The sequence below is a fragment of the Mirounga leonina genome, unplaced genomic scaffold, assembly GCF_011800145.1.
Source record: "Mirounga leonina isolate KUSES-001 unplaced genomic scaffold, KU_Mleo_1.0 Mir_129, whole genome shotgun sequence".
NCBI lineage: Eukaryota > Metazoa > Chordata > Mammalia > Carnivora > Phocidae > Mirounga > Mirounga leonina.
Genome location: NW_023270323.1, coordinates 507,744 through 528,278, shown reverse-complemented (window position 1 = coordinate 528,278; position 20,535 = coordinate 507,744). Strand labels below are relative to the sequence as shown.

Here is a 20,535-nt window from a genome sequence, read left to right as displayed (position 1 = left end):
CTGTTGCCTGTTTTATAACCTAGGGGCTCTGCTGAAAATCTTGGCTGGGGAAGGGAAAAAAAAAGGATTCTACTATTAGGAGGGGGAAAAAGGTGGGGGAAGGAGGTAAAAACTAGAGGCCTAAATGAGTTTTAAGGTCCCTCACAACATAGATGTGCTAAGATGATACAATTAGGACTGCAAAAGACCAATGAAGGTATACTTCCAGTATCTGGGTGCTAAAACACCCACCAAAGGACACTGAATTAATATTTACACAGCCCTTCCTGCTGAAAATAATTCCAACTTTGTTTTGTCATCAGCAGGTTAACCTTTTTAAGGAGTGAGAAAGAGATTCATTCACCTTCACTGAAAGCAAAAAGCCCTATCTTCTCAATTCTGAAATTAAATTCACAGAGAGAAGGGGGGCAAGGCAGGGGATATTCAATCGAAAGCTCACAATTAAAAAACTGCATTTTGAAAGTTTCTTTGCAATAATTCATGATCTGCTGGTGCCTCCAATGAAGATGTAGTAATTTCATAGTTCAAAGAGTTCATTTTCTAGTCTTCACCTAAGAACCAAAAATATAATCACAACCTTCTTTTCTTTTTATGTCATAGAGACTTAAAACTGATCTCTGGTTTTTATTTTTCACTTAAAAAATTTTCATTTAGTTTGCATATTTATGCTATTCCATCATAAAAGAAACTTTAGTCTTTTATCGTAAATAAAATTGGAAGTCATTTGGTCATGTAAGTAGCTTTTCTTTTTCCAAAGAAAGCATATACCTACTTACAAAAAGAAAATCCAAGGATATAGATCAATATTTATTATTCATGAAGGATATATATTGGTAATATTCATATTCATGAAGGATATATATTGATGTATATTGCTATACACTGATATTTTAAAAATCCAAATATATCAATATTTAAATGGAATACATGTATTTCACAAAATATAAAATATTTCTATGCTCTTTTCAGTGACACCCATCCTTTCATTTTTGAAATATTGATCTGTATCTTAAAAAAAGAGTAAAACACGATTTTCAAACTTCTATACAGTTGTTTCAAATCCTTACTGGAGAACAACTTTAAAACTCTCAAAGCATACAGTAAGAACATTAGGGATTATTAAATCTTGCAGACTCAGGAAAAAATTAAAATGCCACATATAATTATATCATCTAGGCATCTCTTCATTCAATTTATTCTTTCCCAAACCATTAGACAAATCTAAAAGAACTGGTACCAAATAAACACTATTTTCCCTAGGATTCCAGTTATGAGATAAAAAAAAAAAAAAAAAAATACTAGGTAGCGTTTCTCACATGACTGCCATGTGGGCAGTTGCTGCACATCTTCGGATAAGCAGGGCACCAACAATAAAACTGCTGCCCAGAAAGTTTTCAGCTATATTTTTCTGTCTACATAAAGGTCATGTTGAAAAACATTTAAAGCTAAGAGCCTGGTTTGGGGGGTTTTTGTTTCCTCGGTTATTTAACATTGTAACTCTTTCATTTAAAAGTACAGGGTTTCTCAAATGCCTAAAGCAGATCTATTGATTTTTTTTTTTTTTTTTGGTTCTGTGGAATTGATGTTTATTCACAAGATATTTGTACTGTATGTTGAAACACTTATTCTAAATGTTATCCTGAGGGGGGAAATGCAGGTAAAGTCAGAAGAAATGCTTAAAAGCTATTGATGGAAAAGCACATTTTTTTTCTTTACAAAGTAACTGAGGTTTGCTAAATTCAAATCCTTGTGAGTACAGCTGAACCTCTAAAATGTTTTTTGTTTGTTTGTTTTGGGGTGTTTGTTCACTGCTCTCAGAGTATTTGACTAAGAGTCTCCATTTTTAATATAATTGAACCAAAAGAAAGTATTACTGGGATTGTGGTGAATTTCTTTTCCTTCAAAAAATGTATATTAATGTCGCTGTATTATTTTTACTGTAGAAAAGTATAAAGAAAGTGCCCTTTTCTTAAAAATGGACTCATTCCAAATTGAACATAATCAATAGTAACTTGAAGGAAGTCTGCCAAAGGTACCCACTGAGACAGATTTCCTCAGTTTTTAACGTAACTTCCTATTAGCCTGAGATCCAATTTCCCAACACATTTGCCTTTTCCTACCTAAGATGTAACTACTCACTGGGCCCAGACTCAGCAATTTTCCAGAAATGGGGCGGGGCGGGGGGCGGGGGGCGGGGGCGATTAGCTCTCTTTTTTCCCTGACAGGAAACAGAACCTGGAGTAAGCAAAACTTTCCACACATCTCCCCAACTGTTCTGCCTCTAGAGATTCATCCATCTCACTAATAGGTTTTAGCTTATAAATGCATGCCTTCCTTCGAATTACTTAAAAGCAGTGCTCCCCAAAGTGAGATTCCCTGGTGACCTGGGGTGCCAGAGGAGACAATTTTAGAATACCGCATTAAATCATCTTGAATCTGAAAGTCATTTCCTTTTCAACTCTCTTTTAATCCTCCGGTCTAGTCAAGGACAAAGTCTCCATTTGATGCCAGGATGTCGAGCACTTTGCACACTTGTTAACCTCCCCAGTAACAAAGGAAACTAAGCTTCTGACTCAGGCCTGCCAGCAGGCACCAATCGCTACCCAGAAGTTAATAAGCCATATTATTGTCATTGTATGTATTTGAATAGTGATATTTTTCAAGTATTTTTTTAATAAGTGTATTTAAGGTTTAAAAATGGAAACAATTTAAGAGAAAAGAATCGGTTTACAATGGTCTAGATCCTTGCAGCTCAAAATGAGATCAGTGGACCAGCCACAGTGGCCTCACCCGTGAGCTTGTTCAAGTGCCAGATCTTTGGCCTCTCTCATGCCTACTGAATCAGAATCTGCATGCATGCATTCATTAATTCACTCATGAGAGAGAGAGAAAGCACGTCTGTGCCAGTGAGCCCGGGAAGAGGCAGAGGTGGAGGGAAAGGGACAAGCATATTCAGGGCTGAGCCCCGAGCCAGATGCAAGGCGCAGGGGCTCCATCTCGGGACCCTGAGATCATGACCTGAGCCACACCAAGAGTCAGAGGCTTAACCGACTGAGCCACCCCAGGTGCCCCCCGTATCTGCATTTTAAACAAGATTCCCCATGTGACTTGTACGCACATTAAAATTTGAGAAACTCTAAGGTGACACAAGAGTTTGTCCAAAACCACGCAGGCAGCTTGCAAATGACTGAACTTCGGGGTTCGCTGTTTAGATTACCAGGTGGTCATCCTCCAGGCCTTACAGAAACTGGCTAGCCCAGGTCAGAAGGACAAAGAGGATAACTTCAGTGATTGCCAATGGGAAGTCACAAATCATCCATAGGTTGTGAGGTCAATGAGAGAATCTAAATCAATAGTGTTGAGCATGTTGTAGGTAGGCTAAAATTACCTTAAATGTGCTCCTATGACATCCTGTCATGCTGAACAGATCATTCTTCTCTACCAGTGAAAACTACAGTAAAAATTCTACTCACCCTCCCTTTCATCCCTCCTCCTCCCCCTTCCAGGGCTGGGGGATTTCTGCACACCTTCCGCATAAGAATGAGTGACAAGGCTCCTTGCACCTACTAAATTAGCATGCCCTGGCCTTTTCTCCCAGAGTTGAGCCCAATTAGAGAGAAGATTATGCTCAAAAATTAGGACAGCCTGGGTCTTCTGTGTCCAGTGAAACCACCGGAGGCAAAAGAACACAGCTCCCGGTGCCTCCCATCACTGCTGCCCCAGAGAAGAAGCCACGGGTCACCCGTTCACCAGGATGGGTGGCCTATTTATTTAATCAATGACCAGATAGTTGAGGCCAAAATTCTACTTCTGCATCAATTCTAAGGACACCTCCACAATCTACAGAATTTGTCTGAAATACAGAGTAAAACAATGACCAAAATATGCCAGACTTCTGATACCATAAGTGCAAAAAATAGTTACAGCCATTTGGATATTTTCACAATATCCAGATTCAACAGATGTTAATAAAACATTTTGATTTCTGCCAGGTGTTAAGCCTAACACCAGAGCTCAACATCAGAAACTCAACTTCCTGGCACAAAACACTAAGACGAGACCGTACGGTTTTGCCAAGAAAATGAAAAGGGAATCTAAATGGGTAAAGAAAAAGGAGAAAATTAACAACAAACAATAGATGCAAATTCATGGTCTGGTATCCATGATAAGAATTACATGCCATTCATTACAATGAAAAGAACACTATGAATATTGTTAGATCTTTTTTCCCTTTAGTTATTTTGAGAATGCGCTTATGTAGGCAGAACATTACAGAGAACAAAAAATATATATTACCGTGTAAGATTACTTTAATGGTTCTGAAAGAAGTTAAGAAAAAAAAACAACCAAAAAAAAAAAATTATGGGTGTTGAGGAAAATAGAGGAATAACTGCTAATACCTATGGAGTATTCCAAGCAGTTCATACATCTTAACTCCTCTAATCCTCATGACTCCAAGAGAGATGTTATACTACTATTAATAGCATTAATTAATACTACGACTAAGAATGCCATTCTGCAGATGAGGAGGACACTGAACTGCAAGGTCATTAAAATAACCTAAGGTCACAAGCCTGGGAAGAGAGCTGGCTAAAAATCAGACACACTTGGAAGTCCAAGCTCCTTAACACCAGACTCTTCCGCCTACTTCGCACCAGAGCACTACAATGCCCACGTCAGGATGCACGTTCATCATCACTCTCTAATACGACACATATAAAGACTTTTTCTAAATTCTAAATTTCTAAATTAACTGATGGAGTCTTCATCAGAGGGCTGGGCCATTTTCACAGGACTGACTATACCTCAAAACAGGAGAACGAACTTGTGGCATTAAATGCTTCAACAGTGATTAGATAGAGAACTACTTACTTGGCAGAATTACGTTTTAAGGCTGCTTGGGGGGGAATATGAACAGCTGGGGGAAATTTTTGTTGGAAGCAAAACATTATACTTTGAGAAATGCTTAAGTCAAGTATTCCCCTTTTATTAGGACTACTTAATGAAGTACAAAGCATTAAAATAGCTGGCCTGAATATTTATTAGAGCACCAGCTGTTCCCTCCAGATTTTTAGCAATTCAAGACTTAGTGCCAAGTATAACTTAGAAAAATATTTTCAACAAGTAAAAAGAGCCCTATCTCTTATAATAGTTATCTAAATAGTAAATAGTAGCTGGAAAAGGAATAGAACATCACTTTGCCTTTTCAGTGAGGGGAGCCAAAGTGTTTTGCCATCCACTTCCAAATACTACTTTGTTATTGAGGTTGCTGAATACATTACTTAAAAATTATACCTTGCAGGGCGCCTGGGTGGTGCAGTTGGTTATGCGTCCGATTCTTGGTTTTGGCTCAGGTGGTGATCTCAGAGTCCTGGGATGGAGCCCGACACTGGGCTCCACGCTCAGCATGGAGTCTGCTTGAGATTCTCTCTCTCTCCCCCCCCCATCTCCCTTTGCCCCTCCCACTTGTGCTGTCTCTCTCTCTAAAATAAATAAATAAATCTTTTTAAAAAATTATACCTTGCTAATCAGAGTTTGCACGCCAACCTGGGTCCTTTATTTATTTATTTTATTTTATTTTACTTTTTAGGAGTGGTGTGATAAACTATGTCCCAGTAAAACATTTCAGAGAAATAATTTAGAATTTATTTCCAAACTTCAGTTCTTTCAAAAGACTTCCACTTTAGGAGCCCAGTCATAATCAAATACGTAATTTTTTAAAGGGGGGAGGGAAAAAGAAGTCAAGAAAATAATGGACAATTCATTATGCACACTCTGAATATCCTACGTTCAACCTTTTCTTTCTAGAGTAAACTGACAAATACCAGGTGTGGGTATCCTGTGTTGCTGTACTGTGAGCTTTTGGGGATAGTGCTGCACATTTGGATATGGGAGAAGAAATCTCCCTGCCACCGTGTGACAGCACTCAAGTCAACGCACCTGCCACAGAGATACAGGAGGCAACTCCCCTTTCCCCCACCCCCAAATGAGGGCACTCAGGACCGGGGACACGGGAGAAAGCCCAGGAAAGGGAGGCTGGAAGGAAGAGCCGCAGGAAAGGGAGGCTGGCCAGGGAGGCTGATTTCTGAAGGGGAGGACAGGTCACTATCTGGCATCTGTGGTTCGACCCAATCCCCTGCCCTGAAGTGGGCAGGACAGCAAGGGCAAAAGAACAGAATGTCTACTCCTCCATTGTTCCTGTTGAGTAAATAACTAGCTTCTCTCCCTATACAATGCTAATTTTTAGCATACTAATTGTAGCACAAGAGGTTCTGTTAGGCAGAGATTTTCTCATTTTGTTTTTAGGACTTCCAGATTTAAAAATAAACTGGCATTTTTGGATTAATAAAAAATTCCATGAAGGATAAAATAGGCCACATTATATTTTTCCCATCAGCAACGAATACTAGCTTCATGTGCTGGTGAAATCGGTCACTCTTTGGTCATAGCTCTACATTACCCACTCCCAGCTCCCCCAAGTGTCCCCTCCAGACAACAACGGGTAGAGATGCCACATCTTGCCAAGAACAACAAACCAGAGCTTCTCAAAGTCAGCTGAGCATCAGAATCACCTGCAGGGATTTAAAAACACAAAACAAAACAAAAGCAAAAAACAAAACAACAACAAAAAACACACACACACTATACCAGGGCCCCATCCAGGACCTACTGAATCAGATACCCTGGTGGGAAGACTAAAATTTCCTAACAACTTATGAATTATGCTGCTACATCTATAAAGGGGTGAAATATCAATGAATCTTAAAGAAATCACTCTAGTTAGTGAGAGGGACTTCCTGGGCATGAAGAGATTCACGTAAAGGAGAAGGACCCATAACAGGAATAATTTTGTTAAAATATGCCTTGACCATCAAGATTCAAAAACACCTGAAGGCTAGAACAGTGGTTTTCAATAGTTTGTTTGAACGGCAGACCCCTTTTTTCAAGCCAAATCCTTCATGATATCCCATGATATCCTAAACCTAATGGCTGAGTCCTCAGGATGGATGAGAGGTCACAGATCCTCCCAGTCAGGCCCCGGGCACACCTCAAGGAAGCCTGGGGCTGCTGGTAGCCCAATTTAAAAACCACTGGGCCAGAATAAGACATGTAAATGGGATAAATAAATAGTACTAAATCTAAATTCAAATAATTAACTGGAGGGTTAGGGCTTCTGATTTGCACTTAGCCTAGGGAGATGGGTTTAACAGAAGTTCACCTAAAAAGAAGTGAAGGTTTCATTTCACTAGAAATTCACTTTGAGCCAGCAATGTTCTCTGGCTGCCTGGAGAAGCCTGTGCAGTTTCGCTTAGGTTAATAACTGCTATTTGTATTGAGAGATTTACCTTTTACAAAGCACATGCGTGCTCTCATTTAATACTGGATAACAACTCTGTGAGATGTTGGAATTATTTCCCCATACTTTAGATAAGCAGCTGAAGAAATAATCTGTGAGAGTAACCTACTCAAAGACAAATCCAGGCAGTAGCAGAGTCTTCTACCTCTAGGTTCAGCATGGCCTAGAGACTTAAGAGGAAGTTCAAGGGTAACAGCCCACTGCTCTCTGGATGGGTGGAAGGGTGTGTGAAGAATGTGTTCCGTTCTGGTTGCTACATTAATGGAAGTGGGTACAAATGGGACCACAGGCACAGTATCACAACCAGGGCAAAGAACAACCTGGAAATCATACATGAAGAATACATGAAGGAACTAAGAGCTTTTAAAGATGAAAAACAGAAGGTTTAGGAATGACATAATACCCTTTTTTAAATAATGAAGGGCTACAGAGAAGGGAAATAAGTCTTGTTTTGTTACCTAAGGCCTTCTTCTCCTTCCTGAAAAATTCTATCCTAAAGCCATTAGTAGGGACCAAGCAAGGTAGGCCTTTGTGCAAGGACAGGTATGGGAAGGGATGTGGAAGCCCAGAGCAGGGTATCAGAGCCCGATCAGAGTGAGAAGGGTGTTTGTATTGGGGTGCGGGGTTATGGCATTCGTGTTGCAACATCAGCAGGTAAGGACAGCAACCATGTGAGGGACAGGAGCAGCTGTGGAAGACTGGCTACATATGAGGAGAATTTATCAAATAAGTAAATTGTTAAGAATAATGGGAGCCAGGAATCTCACTGTCAAAGAAGGTATTTATAAATATAGAAAAGGAAAAAACCTAGAATAAACCCTGTGGTATCAAAGATGGATTTGAGGCATCACTGAACTCATGGTCTCAAAATATAAATAAATATAGAAATGCATATGTAATGTATGTATATGTGTATGTATATATATATACACACACACACAGATACATATTCCATATTTCTGTCCACTGAGAGTTCCCAGGGGTCGTGATACCCTCATAGCCATGGGCACACTTAGCAATCAGATCTTGGCTTCTAAATACCATTCGCCACTCAAAGGAACCAGGGCTCCCTGGAGAAATGGCTGATACAATAGATCACACCAGTAAATTACAAGATGAGCTTGGAACATCTTGTTCCACCAGAAAGCAAAGAAGTACTCAAAGAATGATGGGAGTTAATGGGCACAGGAGGCAGCATGAAAAGACCATCACTGACTGCCAGACCTGGGACCAACTACAACATCCAAGTAAGAAGAGCAACAGTTTAACTAAAACACACTGAGGGGGTGAAAAAAAAAGGAAACAGTAAGTTCTTACTGATAATTAGATTGAAAATTTGATGAAGACTGGGCTATTTACATTGTTTCAAAGTAACCTGTCACACAATATGTACAAATTGCAAAAGGATAAAGAGTAACTTTATGGCGGAGCAGCTTGGAAAACAACACTTTAAACAAGTGACCATCATCAGTAATAGGACAAACAGAAATCAGTGCCATCTGATGGGATGCAATGAGACAAACATAGCACCATTTTTGTGATTTTCCTCCCAAAGATGCACAGCCTGAATCTATGAATGAGAAGATGGAAGACAGACCAAATTGAGGAACATTATACAAAATGATTGGTTTATAATCTTCAAATGTATCAGGATCCTGACAGAGAAAGGCTGAAGGAGATAACTAAATATAATGTGTGTTCTCTACTGGATTCTTTGCTTTATAAGACATGATTGGAACAACTGGGAAACTTGAAAGAGGTCTAAGGATTAGGCGATGGTAACGTATCGGTGGTAATTTCCTGGCTTTGATGGCTGTACGGTAGCTATCTAGGAGAATATCCTAGTTTCCAGGAGATATACACTGAAGTGTTAGCATGATAGCCATCATCCTGGCAACTTTTTCTCAAGTGATTCAGGATAAAAACAAATTATGCCACATGCAATTTTTCTGTGTTTGAGATTGTTTCAAAATAAAAATTAAAAATCAACAACAGTAAATTAGGAGGATGGAAGTTACTGGGAAACAGATTACATCTACTTGGAGGACAAATGAAACGTGATCCAAAAACAGAGCCATGCTTAAATGGGTTGGCAGGACGTCACAGAGAAAATGTTTCACTGAATAGGAAGTTAGAGGAGAAGATGCCTAGGTACTTTCCAATGATTTCGTAATTCATTCATTCAACAAACACCTACTATGTTTCAGACAGTGTGCTAGACCCTGGGCTTATGAAAATGATGGAGAGAGAGTCCCTACAGCTGAGGTTCTTATAATCGAGTGAAGTATAATGATTCAGAAGTTAGAAATGTAAGACAGTCATCAGTGTTACATATGGAAAGAAGTATGTGTCTTCAATACTCCATTGTTTTTAATTGTCTTTAATAATCCAATTTTCATTTATGAATTCTCAATAGACCACACAAAGTTTATTATACGATCATATTCTTTAACATTTTCATCCTAACTCTTTGTGCTAGTGGGTGGTGTTAATTGAGGCATATGCAAAAACTTTATCACTTTTCAATTATGAACAGATGTAAGTGACTTACTTGATGTTTTATTTTAAAATTAAAAGCACCTTCTAAAATAAGTTTCAAAGGAGAAGCTAGGGCTATCCTTACTAGAGGAGACTTAATATTCCAAAAGTGAACCCTGACATGTTCTTCAACAGCTCAAAAGTAACCCCACATCTCTGTGCTCCAATTTTTTCATCTGTCACGAAGATGTCATAATATGCTTGTAAGACGCTTTGAGATGCTTAGAAGAAAGAGATCATAATTATAAAGCTTTGTTAAAATACAGGTTGCTGGGCGCCTGGGTGGCTCAGTTGGTTAAGCGACTGCCTTCGGCTCAGGTCATGATCCTGGAGTCCCGGGATCGAGTCCCGCATCGGGCTCCCTGCTCGGCGGGGAGTCTGCTTCTCCCTCTGACCCTCCTCCCTCTCATGCTCTCTGTCTCTCATTCTCTCTGTCTCAAATAAATAAATAAAATCTTAAAAAATAAATAAATAAAATAAAATAAAATAAAATGCAGGTTGCTTTCACCTTTTGCCAGGGACTAACTCTTATTGTGGACACATTAAGACAGAGTGATCCATCTAAATGAGCTCACCTTGGCAATTTGATGGTGGGTGGAACATCATTGGGTTTTCCAACTTTCCCCCTTGGCTTCATTTCAGTCTTCTGGCATATCATCAAATGTGAATACTTCAGTGTCTTCTCACTGACCCAAGTGTGAGCAGCCAGACCAAGCAAGTTCAGTATTCAGTTATTCTCCCCACTGAGGTCTCTACACCTTTCTTACACTTTTCCCATATGACACTTTCATAACCATATTTAGCTTTCTTCCTACCATCTCCCTGTAATTCAAAAGGCAATTTAGACTCCCATATGGTTGCCATCGAAGCTAACAGATGTCTAGCAAATTAAAACAAAAATTATGACTTATAAACTGCTGATGTATCGTCATTCCAGAACATCTTACAATTTATAGTGAATCATAAGATAAGGCTTCCTACTTGATGCCTTCCCCCCCCCCCAAGGTTCCCTAAATCTCTCTCCTCTCTGAATTTGAGCCCTGTGGAAACAAATTAGATACAACATTCTGCCATTCTGCAAGATAAACCTCCCCTTAAAGACACAATGTAATATTTGAAAGCACATCAAAGAGAAATTTGGCCTCAAGTATCCAAGGCTGTTCTAATCGTTGTACTGGGAGGAGAAGAGAAAAACGAGTTGGGTTTTCCCAAATCATTCTTGGTTTTCCCAAGTCATTCAAGGTTTCCAACGATCCATGGGGCTTTTTTCTAATAAGTGACAATTAAATTTACTGTATCCACTTGCCTCATCTCCTTGGCAGATCTTAAGGGTATTATCATTACCTGGCTAAAGTATTCTAGAAGTTCTATAATATAGGATGGAAGTAGTCTAGAGGCAATAACAACAATACTCACCATTTGTTAATTATTGAGACACTGTACTGAGTAATATGTTATCTCACTGAACCACTGAAACTACAATTCCATTAGATAATGTTATCCTTCCTTATAAACAAGAAATTATGGCTCAGTGCAGCAGAATGTATATTTCAAAGATGGCCACAACCCATAGTACCTTGACATTTGTCCATCAAAAGGTGGAATTTCTTTCTTCACCGCCCTCAAAACAGTAGGCTCTATGTGTGCTTTAATAAGTAAAACACATGGAAGTGACACTGGGCCAGTTCTGGGTGTAGCCTTAACTGGTTGTTACCTTCTACCAGTCTCAGAGACAAGAAGAAGCCACATGTAGGTGGCCCCAACCAACAACCCTGGCTGAGCTCTAAGCAAGCATCAACTGCCAGTCATGTTGAGTATTCCATCTTGGGCATCCTACCCCAGACAACTCCAGCTCCAGCCACATCTCACTGCAACTGTCCAAGAGACCCCAAGTGCAATTGCCCAGATAAGCCTGGCCAAATCTCATAACTGTGAGATATAATAAGAAAGTTTTGTTTTAAACCACTAAGTGTTAGGGTTGATTGTTACATAGTAACAGATCAACACCAGAATCAGGTCACTTTACTGGCCTACAAACAGTTAAGAATTAGAACCAAAGTCCAAAAGAGTCCAGGGCAAAACATCTAGTAATGGTGGGTGATATGATGTGGGGGTTCAGGACCCAAAAGAAGTGACTTTAAAACAAAACTCCCTTTCTCCTCCCTCACCCACCTCAAAGCAGCCGAGGGGTTTTCCAAGAAATGTCCCAATATGGTGACAGCCTCAATAAAATCAATTCCCTTCTGGCTTGAGTTCTTCCAATATTAAGTAGGGAAAATGAGATTTTCCCCACCACCACCCTGTGATAACTAATGAGAAAGGAATCTGTAGAAGACGTTGACTTTGTTACTCAGAATATCATTACAACTGTTATATAAAAGGATTCATATTCTACACACGAAACAGTAACTCTAATAATAAAACTATATTTAATGACTCACAGGACCACATTTGAGATTCACAGTGGGGACAGGGAAGAATGCATACTATACCAATAAGTGAACAAGCCAAGAAGAAATTAGGGAAAGATGTGTGTGTGTGTTTTATGAAAGGATCTTTGAGGGAAAAAATGAAGAAAACTGATCTTCAGACAAGTCTCAGTAAAGAAAAAGTCTGTAATTTAACAAGTGTCCCAATATATGCTATTTTCATTATACATAGTGCCTATCTCTTGTATTTTTCTTCCCTAGCCTATTGGAACTCAACAGACATTTCCTCTGTCAGAACTAGAAAGAACCTTACAGCTCATCCAACTCCTTCATTTTAAAAGCTGGGAAACTGAGGCCCAGGGCAGTTAACTGACTAGCAACGAGTCAAACTACTCATTTGCTAGAGAACCAAACTCGCAGTGCTCGTGCTACCATATGTTCAATTTCATTTTGCTAAAACTATACCTCCAAGGGTCCTCAGTGTATTTCAGATTTCTTCTAGCATCTCACAGTGTGACAATGAAAGATTAGGAAACCACACTCTCTGTTATCAATCTCTTCTTCATACCTGTGTAAGAGTAGCATTGAGTCTGCTGTTTCTGGCAAGAACTTGCAGGATGGTGACTCTGTACTGGGCAGAGACGTGCAACTTTATAGAAGCAGGCTGCCAAGTTACTGACCCCAGCTCTTCAGTCACTAACACCTTAGTCTGGTTATGGTTACCTTCCTGCTGATCAGGACTAAAAACCATGGTACTGATAACCTGGGAGGTTTAAATATGGGGTAATTTTGAAGCATACAGCAGAACAGGAAAGGTATGGGGGGCATCAGGGTGGAAAGCATTAGGCATAGAAAGGAGGGAGAAGGCGCGTAGAAAGCAGAGTAAGAGAAGGGCCTTGGAACGAAGGCTTCTACTTAACAATTCTGCCTGGGGCAGCTTGTTTAGTTCCACAGCCTAGGTCTCCTTTCAGGCTTCCCATAAAACTTCCCCCAAGAGATGAAGACCTTCAAAATCAGACAAGATGCAGCTCTATTCCAGAACTCTCTCGGCAAGCATTCCATAATTCTTTAATGCTCTCCACTAATGGTTTTGCCACAACCTAATCCACAGAAAATACTAAATATTCCTCTGTACACTGTACAAAATTACACCAAACTGTCAAGGAAACAGGCCCAAATCCCTTTATTTCTTTTCCACCTCCTGCTATGAAAGTGCATAGAAAGCCCCTGGGTGCTTTTTGTTGCCTGGTAGCTGAAATGTGCAACTTTTGCAAGTGTTCAAGTAGAATCAAGAGGCCTGGACTCACCACCTCCCCAAGGTCCAGTCCCAGTTCAGTAGTCCCCGACTCTCAAAGTCACAAAGTTTCAAGTTCCAATAAAATCAAAACACCTCACTCAGAAATGTGACTACCCATCACTTTTCAACATTTCCAGCAGAGGTGAAAAAAGAGAAGCAAAGAAAGAAAATAATTTCTTCTTCCTATAATTGTAGCAATGTTTGACTGCAGGGAGGGGGTGACCATGCACAGGAATCAGGCACAGTCTCTGGCAAAAAAAAAAAAAACACAAAAAACAAAAAAACAAAAAGAACCCTGTCTGTGAATGACTAGATACAGTACTGATTCATGTTCTCTGCTCCCCCCCCCCCCATTCTCTTTATGAGTTTTGAGGACAGATGACATGCTGAGACAGAAAGTAGTCTCCAAACCTTTCCATTTCCCTTTGCAAAACATGCAAACCAACACAAGATACTTGAACAGAAAACGGGAAAAAATTAAAATAGCTTGATAAAATGTGTATAGGAAAAAACAAATGAAAAGCTATATTGATAACTATTCTCATAGATGTATAGGTTTGCAGGAAATGGCTAAAATTAAAGGAGAATCATAATAAACACACCCTGTGTTCCCGCTGCTGTGGATTATTACTGATCCCACCGCTGGATGATTGTTTATCTCATATATGAACCTACATTGAATAGCAACTTGGAGAACACCCCCCAGACAGCCACCATCTTTACTTTCCACGGGGGGGGGGGGGGGGGGGGGGGATGCCCATTAAGAAAGGAGATGGGATGGGATGGGGGGTAGGAATAACAGTCTTTGAACCAATGTTTTCCCCTTGCCCTAGTGAACTCTTTGTCTGGTTGCTGAACACGTTTGTGAGATCAAGGAAAAGAATCCAAACAAAACAAAAGAGTAGGCATCCCAGCCTAATTAAAATAGGTGCCCAGCACATTGTGGTGCCAGCAAAGCCAGAGCGTGGTTTGAATCTTGCGTTGAAGAATTTGCTCTCTCCGTACCCCCAATAAAACATGTCTCACACATTCTCTTTGCATTGCTCCAAGGTTTCCCCAAAACGGCCCACTCTGTGTCACTCCTTAGAAAGGAGGATGTGAGGCACGAACACACTGAAACATGTTGATGGTGACTTGTTATTATCCTGACAATAATATATACATGAAAATAAAACCCTCCACCCCACACGCCCACTGGCCAGTCCATTATGCAAAAGGAGCGCCTTCCAGCTGAAGGGGAAGAGCTCGCAGGAAGCGTTATTTACGTGTACATTACAGAACCATATACCACCGCATCTGCATCCTACACAAAGCCCGAGATGGTGCAAGAAGATACACGCTGAGCATGGCACAGACCAGCCGCGGCAACACGGAGCCAAGCCCTCGTCCAATCAGATCCTTGTTAGAAGGTGGACCTCAGGGTCGGCTCTGCCCGATTAGCCTTCCCTATTATGACACCACGCTCTGCCCAACATCCATATCCCACCGGGAGCAAATCTAATTCGTGTGGTTGCTCATTTCTCAAACTGCCGAGCCCTTTCTTTCATCTGCATCCCTGCTATTCGTCCCTTAGAAAGCCACCCCAAGGCCTGGGTGCCCCCATTCCGGCTCGGTTTTTCTTTTAGCTCTTCCCACTCCTAGAAAGGATTAAATGTTTATCTCTCCAACGCGCAAGCTGGAAAGGCGGAAGGCAAATGCCTCTCCAAGCTCGGGCAAGCGCCCGAGGGGCTGCGAAAAGTAAAAGCAGCAAGCAACGTGGGGGGAAATCGTCGCGCATCGATCGGCCACAATAGTTGAAATACCAGAAGCGCTCCAACTTACCCAAAATATGACATTGAAGCCAAATATGAAATATTTGATGCAACAACTGACTTCAGGACCCTTGTAGTGCTTCCCGGACATCCTCTGGGTTCATGAAGACACTTGCCCCGGCAGCCCGAGTTTGGAGCCCCGGAGCACCGTTGCTCAGAGCAGCCCGGCGGGGAGCAGGGGATCGGGGACGCAGCTCCGGGCCGCGGCGCGGCGGCCGGGGCTGAGCCGCGCGGGCACCGACCGGTGGAGAGCGGCTCCCGCACCTCCAGCCCCCTGGCGCGTCGAGGCCGCCGGAGCCGGGGTGGCCGTGAGCGGGCGCAGAAGCCGCGCGCTGCAAGCCCCGAGCCTCGCCGAAGCTGGCCCCGAGCCCAAGGCGAGAGCCCTCGTCTGTCCGCCAGGCGATCTGTCCGTCCGTCGGTCTCCGAGCTTCGGGCAAACGCGGCCGCGGCAGATGCTGGTGGAGACGCTACTCGCTCGCCCTCCCGCCGGCTCGCGCGCGCCCTCCCACCCCTCGCTCCGCCCGCCGCTCGCTCCGCCCGCTCGGCGCGAGGCTCCTCCGCCCGCAGCTCCGCCCGCAGCTCCGCCCGCCGCCCGCCGCCCGCCGCCCGAGCCCCGGCGAGGCGCGCGCGCGCACGGGCTCGGGCGCTCCCGGGCGGCCGCGGTACCACGTAGCCGCACCGCCTCCTCCTGCCACCGCTCTCCGCTCCTCCCGCTCCCTTTCTCCCCGCCCTTTCTCCCACCAGCCCGGAGCGCCGCCGACCCCCGAGCGCTGCAGCAGGGTAGGTGAGGAGGATGACAGGCGGAAGGGAAGAGGAAGACCGCCCGGGGAGCGCGCGGATTGGGAGCAGCCGGCCGGAGTGACCGGGACTGATGAGCAGCGGGTCCCTCTCCACCACCCGCTGCGGCAGACGGCATCTGGAGGGACGCGGGGGAAAGGGTCGCTCCGGGGAGAGAGGGCTGGGTGAGTGCGGATCCCGCGAGTCCCCCGCCCGCGGACGAGCCCCCTTCCGGGTGCAACCGCGCTCACGCCCCCTCCACCACCACCGGATAGTGCTGCAAGAGAAGACGCGGGGCCACTGAGCGGGAGCGGAAAGGGGTCGTAGACTTCGCTGGGAGCAAAGGGGGAAGGTGGGGTGTTGAGGAAGGGGGAGAAACAGGAGAAACAGGAGACGGGAAATGGGGGGAGCCGATTGGGAGGCTTGCAAAGGAACGTCTCCGGAATCCAAGTGTGGCTGCAACCCCACCTCCCCACCTGCGGGAAAAATTAGCTTCATCCCAGAAATGCGGACAAGGAAGGAGAGATGGCTCAAAGGCGTCCCGGCCGGATACGATCCTCGCCCCAGGGTCTGCTGCAATAACAAACTCGGACAGCAAATGCTCTCCCCCCCCCCCCCCCCCCCCCCCGCCCCAAGACGGAATAGTGCCGAAGACCTTGACTGGTTCCTAACTCTAAGAAGCAATTCAGAAGAAGTTCTAGGAAGCCTTTTGGGAAATCGGAATTAGTACTATAGATCATAAACCATTAAGCTTTGACCTCTGGGGGAGGATGGAACGAGTGGCTGGAAACGGTTTTAGAGCGCTACCTGAGAAGGTGCGCCCATTTGGTTGCCTATCCGAGCTCCTCCTGGAGCATTTTCACAGGTGCCGGCGAGCAGGTACCAGTCGTTCGTGGAAGAAGAATGAACAGCTCAGAACTCTGTGTAAATGTCTTTTGGGAGGTCTTGGGGGTTTTTTCCCAGGCTTCAGAAAGCTAGAAAGAGAGTTGAGATCAGGAAAATTTTCCAGCACCACCCCTGTAACCTGGTACTGGACACAGAAATCTGCGTGTTTCCTAAGCTCCCCAGGTGATACTTAGTACCCTTAGGTTTGAGAACCTTTTGCATAGGGTTTCTCGGATTACCCACCTCTCACTTTTCTCAAAAATAGTTTAGCTAGTTGACAAACTATAATCCAGCTTTGGAGGGGCGAGAGGTTACTTTTTCTCGCAATAAACCACCACCCATTGAGATAGCCCTGACCTTGAGAGGGATGGAGGCTATATTGAGGTCATAGGGGACCCACAGAGGTGGGAGAGTCAGGAGATCCTCTCCATTCAATACCACAGGACTGTGAAACTGGCTAACAAAGACTTTGGCCCTTTGGATGACAGAACCCTCCCTCCCTCAAAAGTGCCCTCCACCCGCCCAAAGCACACAGCACACTAACCACCAATCTAGTAGGCTTCGAAGGTAAGGTCTGCCTTGCGCAGCAGATAACCTACCAACAGGAAAGCCCTGACAAGCTTTACCTAAGCCTGTTCCTGTGATATTGTAACTCTTTCTATATTATAAATAGAACAGTTCCTGCAGATTCTTGGATATTTTAGAGGAAAGATAGGTCTTAAGCAGAGGTGACACAATTCAGAAAAGGACTGGATATTAGATCCAATTGATGATTGAGTTGATCCCTAAGCAGGATTTATCTTTGAAATAAAAATCAACAGACAAAGGAAAGTTCAGATAACTCATCAGTAATGGGGGAGGTGGGGAGGGACTAGTTGAATTCTCATTTCATATGTCAAAAGTAAGTTCTAGGAGGATTTATGAATTACAGTGACAGAAGAAAACAGTATTTGTTAAACCTCTGGCTAGAAGTATTTCTCAATGTAGAAGCAATAGAAGGAAGTGATATGGATATGACTGACCTGACCAGTAACCAAAGAAATAGATATTAAAACAAATTAATGATACAGGTATAAAGATAAGGAGCACTGGCTTCCTGGTTCATTGCAGGTGTCGTTCTGAAGGGTTACCATCCATTCAGAAAGCATTTTGGCTCTGTGTCCCATGTCAGGGTGCACATACATTTTGACTCAGCAGTCCCCCTTCCAGGAATCTAGCCACAGAAATACTCCAAAACACGGAAAAAGTTACATACTGCCATTTGTACATCATACCATTATTTTTATTGACGATTTGGCCACAGTTTAAAGATCCTGGAGTAGGGACTATCCATACCCGTGTCCCTGTAGTCCCCTGGACCCGGACCACGGTATTGCCGCACAGGACCACTCTGCCTGTACAACATGTCGTTGCTGTCGCCGCCCTTTGTCTGGAGCTGACTCCTCTTACTTATCCTCGACACTTTTTTTTTAACTCCAGTATAGTGAACATACAGTGTTATATTAGTTTCAGGTGTACAAGATAGTGATTCAACAGTTCTATACGTGACTCAGTGCTCATCACGATAAGTGTGTTCTTAATCCCCATCACCTGTTTGGACCCTCCAGCATTTTCTAGGTTCCTTCTTTTGTTCCCTCAACACCTCCTACCTACATTCTTGCATTTGCACTGTGAAACTACCTGTGATTACTTGTTTCCCTGCCTGTCTCCTCCACTCTACTGTGACTCCATCAAGGGTGTGGCCCATCTCCTTTTAGTCTTAGAATCACTAGTGCCTTGCTAATGTGACAGGTGCTTGATAAATATATTTTTTTAAGATTTTATTTATTTATTTGACAGAGAGAGACACAGCGAGAGAGGGAACACAAGCAGGGGGAGTGGGAGAGGGAGAAGCAGGCTTCCCGCGGAGCAGGGAGCCCGATGCGGGGCTCGATCCCAGGACCCTGGGATCATGACCTGAGCCAAAGGCAGACGCTTAACGACTGAGCCACCCAGGCGCCCGATAAGTATTTTTTAAACAAATGGATGAATCATTTACTCAAACCTTTTACAACCATTAAGGATGATGATTATAAAGAGTATGTGGCAATGTGAATACATTATAAAGTTAAATTTCAAGGGCACTGTATATGGAATTATCTCAAAGTAATGTTACATGTTACATGCAGAACAGCATGCGCAGTAGGTTACCATTTTGTAAAAAAGAAAGAAAAAGCATGTTGGCAAAGGAGACTGGAAGATTTGTATATACATATACTTCCTTGTTAATGGGTAGGTTATCTACTGAAGAAAATAAAAGAAACTGCTAATAGAGGTTAGGAATGGGATTGGGGAGCAGACTGGAAAACTAAAAGATGTAATGGGAAAGAGACTTGCTTTATATTTTTAATACACCCTTTTGTTTGTTTTTGAAATGTGTACCATGTACATGATATAACTTCTGAAAAATAAATCACTTTATGAAATTTTATGTAATTATATGAGATAAGTTAGGAGTTAATTCTCCCAAATAACAGTTGTGGTTGTGGGATTGTGGTGTGTTGTGTGGTTGTGGGATTTTGTTTTCATGTTTCTGGTTTCTGTATCTTTACAATTACAAAGATAAAATTATAAATAAAGACTAAGTAATCATTGTATTTATTTCATCACAACTTCTTCAAGTCTCAATAAATTTTGATCTATCTTAAGAAAAAAGGACAATAATTTTCTCCCTGGACACTGCTATGGCCATCTCCTCTACAATTCTGAAGTTAAAAAATGGTTAATAAGTTTAATTACTGAAAAGTTAACCAGCCTTTCAAATGGCAGTGAGAACAGGTAAAGCATGTTCTTCTAACAGTTGCCTAGCTGAACAGCAAGATATGACAACAGCATTTTACCAGATTTAAGACACCAGATTTAATGAGCTTGTCTGTTTTACTCTTCCTGCCCACCTTTCTGCCTCCCTCCTCTCTCTCTCTCGTACTATCTGTCTCTCTGCTACTCTAGTTCTTTCTTTTCCTTCTATGCAGCCGGCACTGCTGGTTACCTCCCCTCGCCCATTGCCTCCTTCCTCTCAGAACCTGAGCAGTGTTCCAGTGTCCCCCCTCTTTTAACATCCATACGCTCTATGGAGACCAGGCCCCCGCCAGGCTCCAAGGGCTGTCTTGACCTCCTAAGCCAAACTTGGCTCTTGCCCGGGTTTGGTTCAGAAATGGGCTGTGACAAAATTCTGGCCAAGGAGACAGGAGGAGAATCTGCTGAGGGGTTCCTCACATCTAACAGTGTCTTTTTGGCCTTGAATTTAATTGTGTTTGGATACGACACCTGGATCACATATAGCCTGACAGTAAAAACCGCACAAGGATGGCAGAGTGAGAAAAACCAAAGAGAACCTAGGCCTTCATGACATTGCTGCATGGCTGACTTAAGCCTAGCTCAGGACTTCCTGTCATAGAAGAG

At 42.9% G+C, this 20,535-nt stretch overlaps 1 protein-coding gene across 4 annotated transcripts in view; it reads right to left on the bottom strand.

Moving 5' to 3' along the window:
- Nucleotides 1-15,968, bottom strand: part of TSPAN5 (tetraspanin 5) — a 171,348-nt gene extending 155,380 nt beyond the window's left edge. Inside the window, exon 1 of one of the 4 annotated variants that reach the window (XM_035004468.1) lies at nucleotides 15,443-15,968. In XM_035004468.1, coding sequence (XP_034860359.1) covers nucleotides 15,443-15,523 — 81 coding nt within the window. In that variant the 5' untranslated portion in view covers nucleotides 15,524-15,968. The remainder of the gene's footprint in view (nucleotides 1-15,442) is intronic. The other 3 variants (XM_035004467.1, XM_035004465.1, XM_035004466.1) reach the window with 3 other exon arrangements.
- Nucleotides 15,969-20,535: the final 4,567 nt, after the last annotated feature.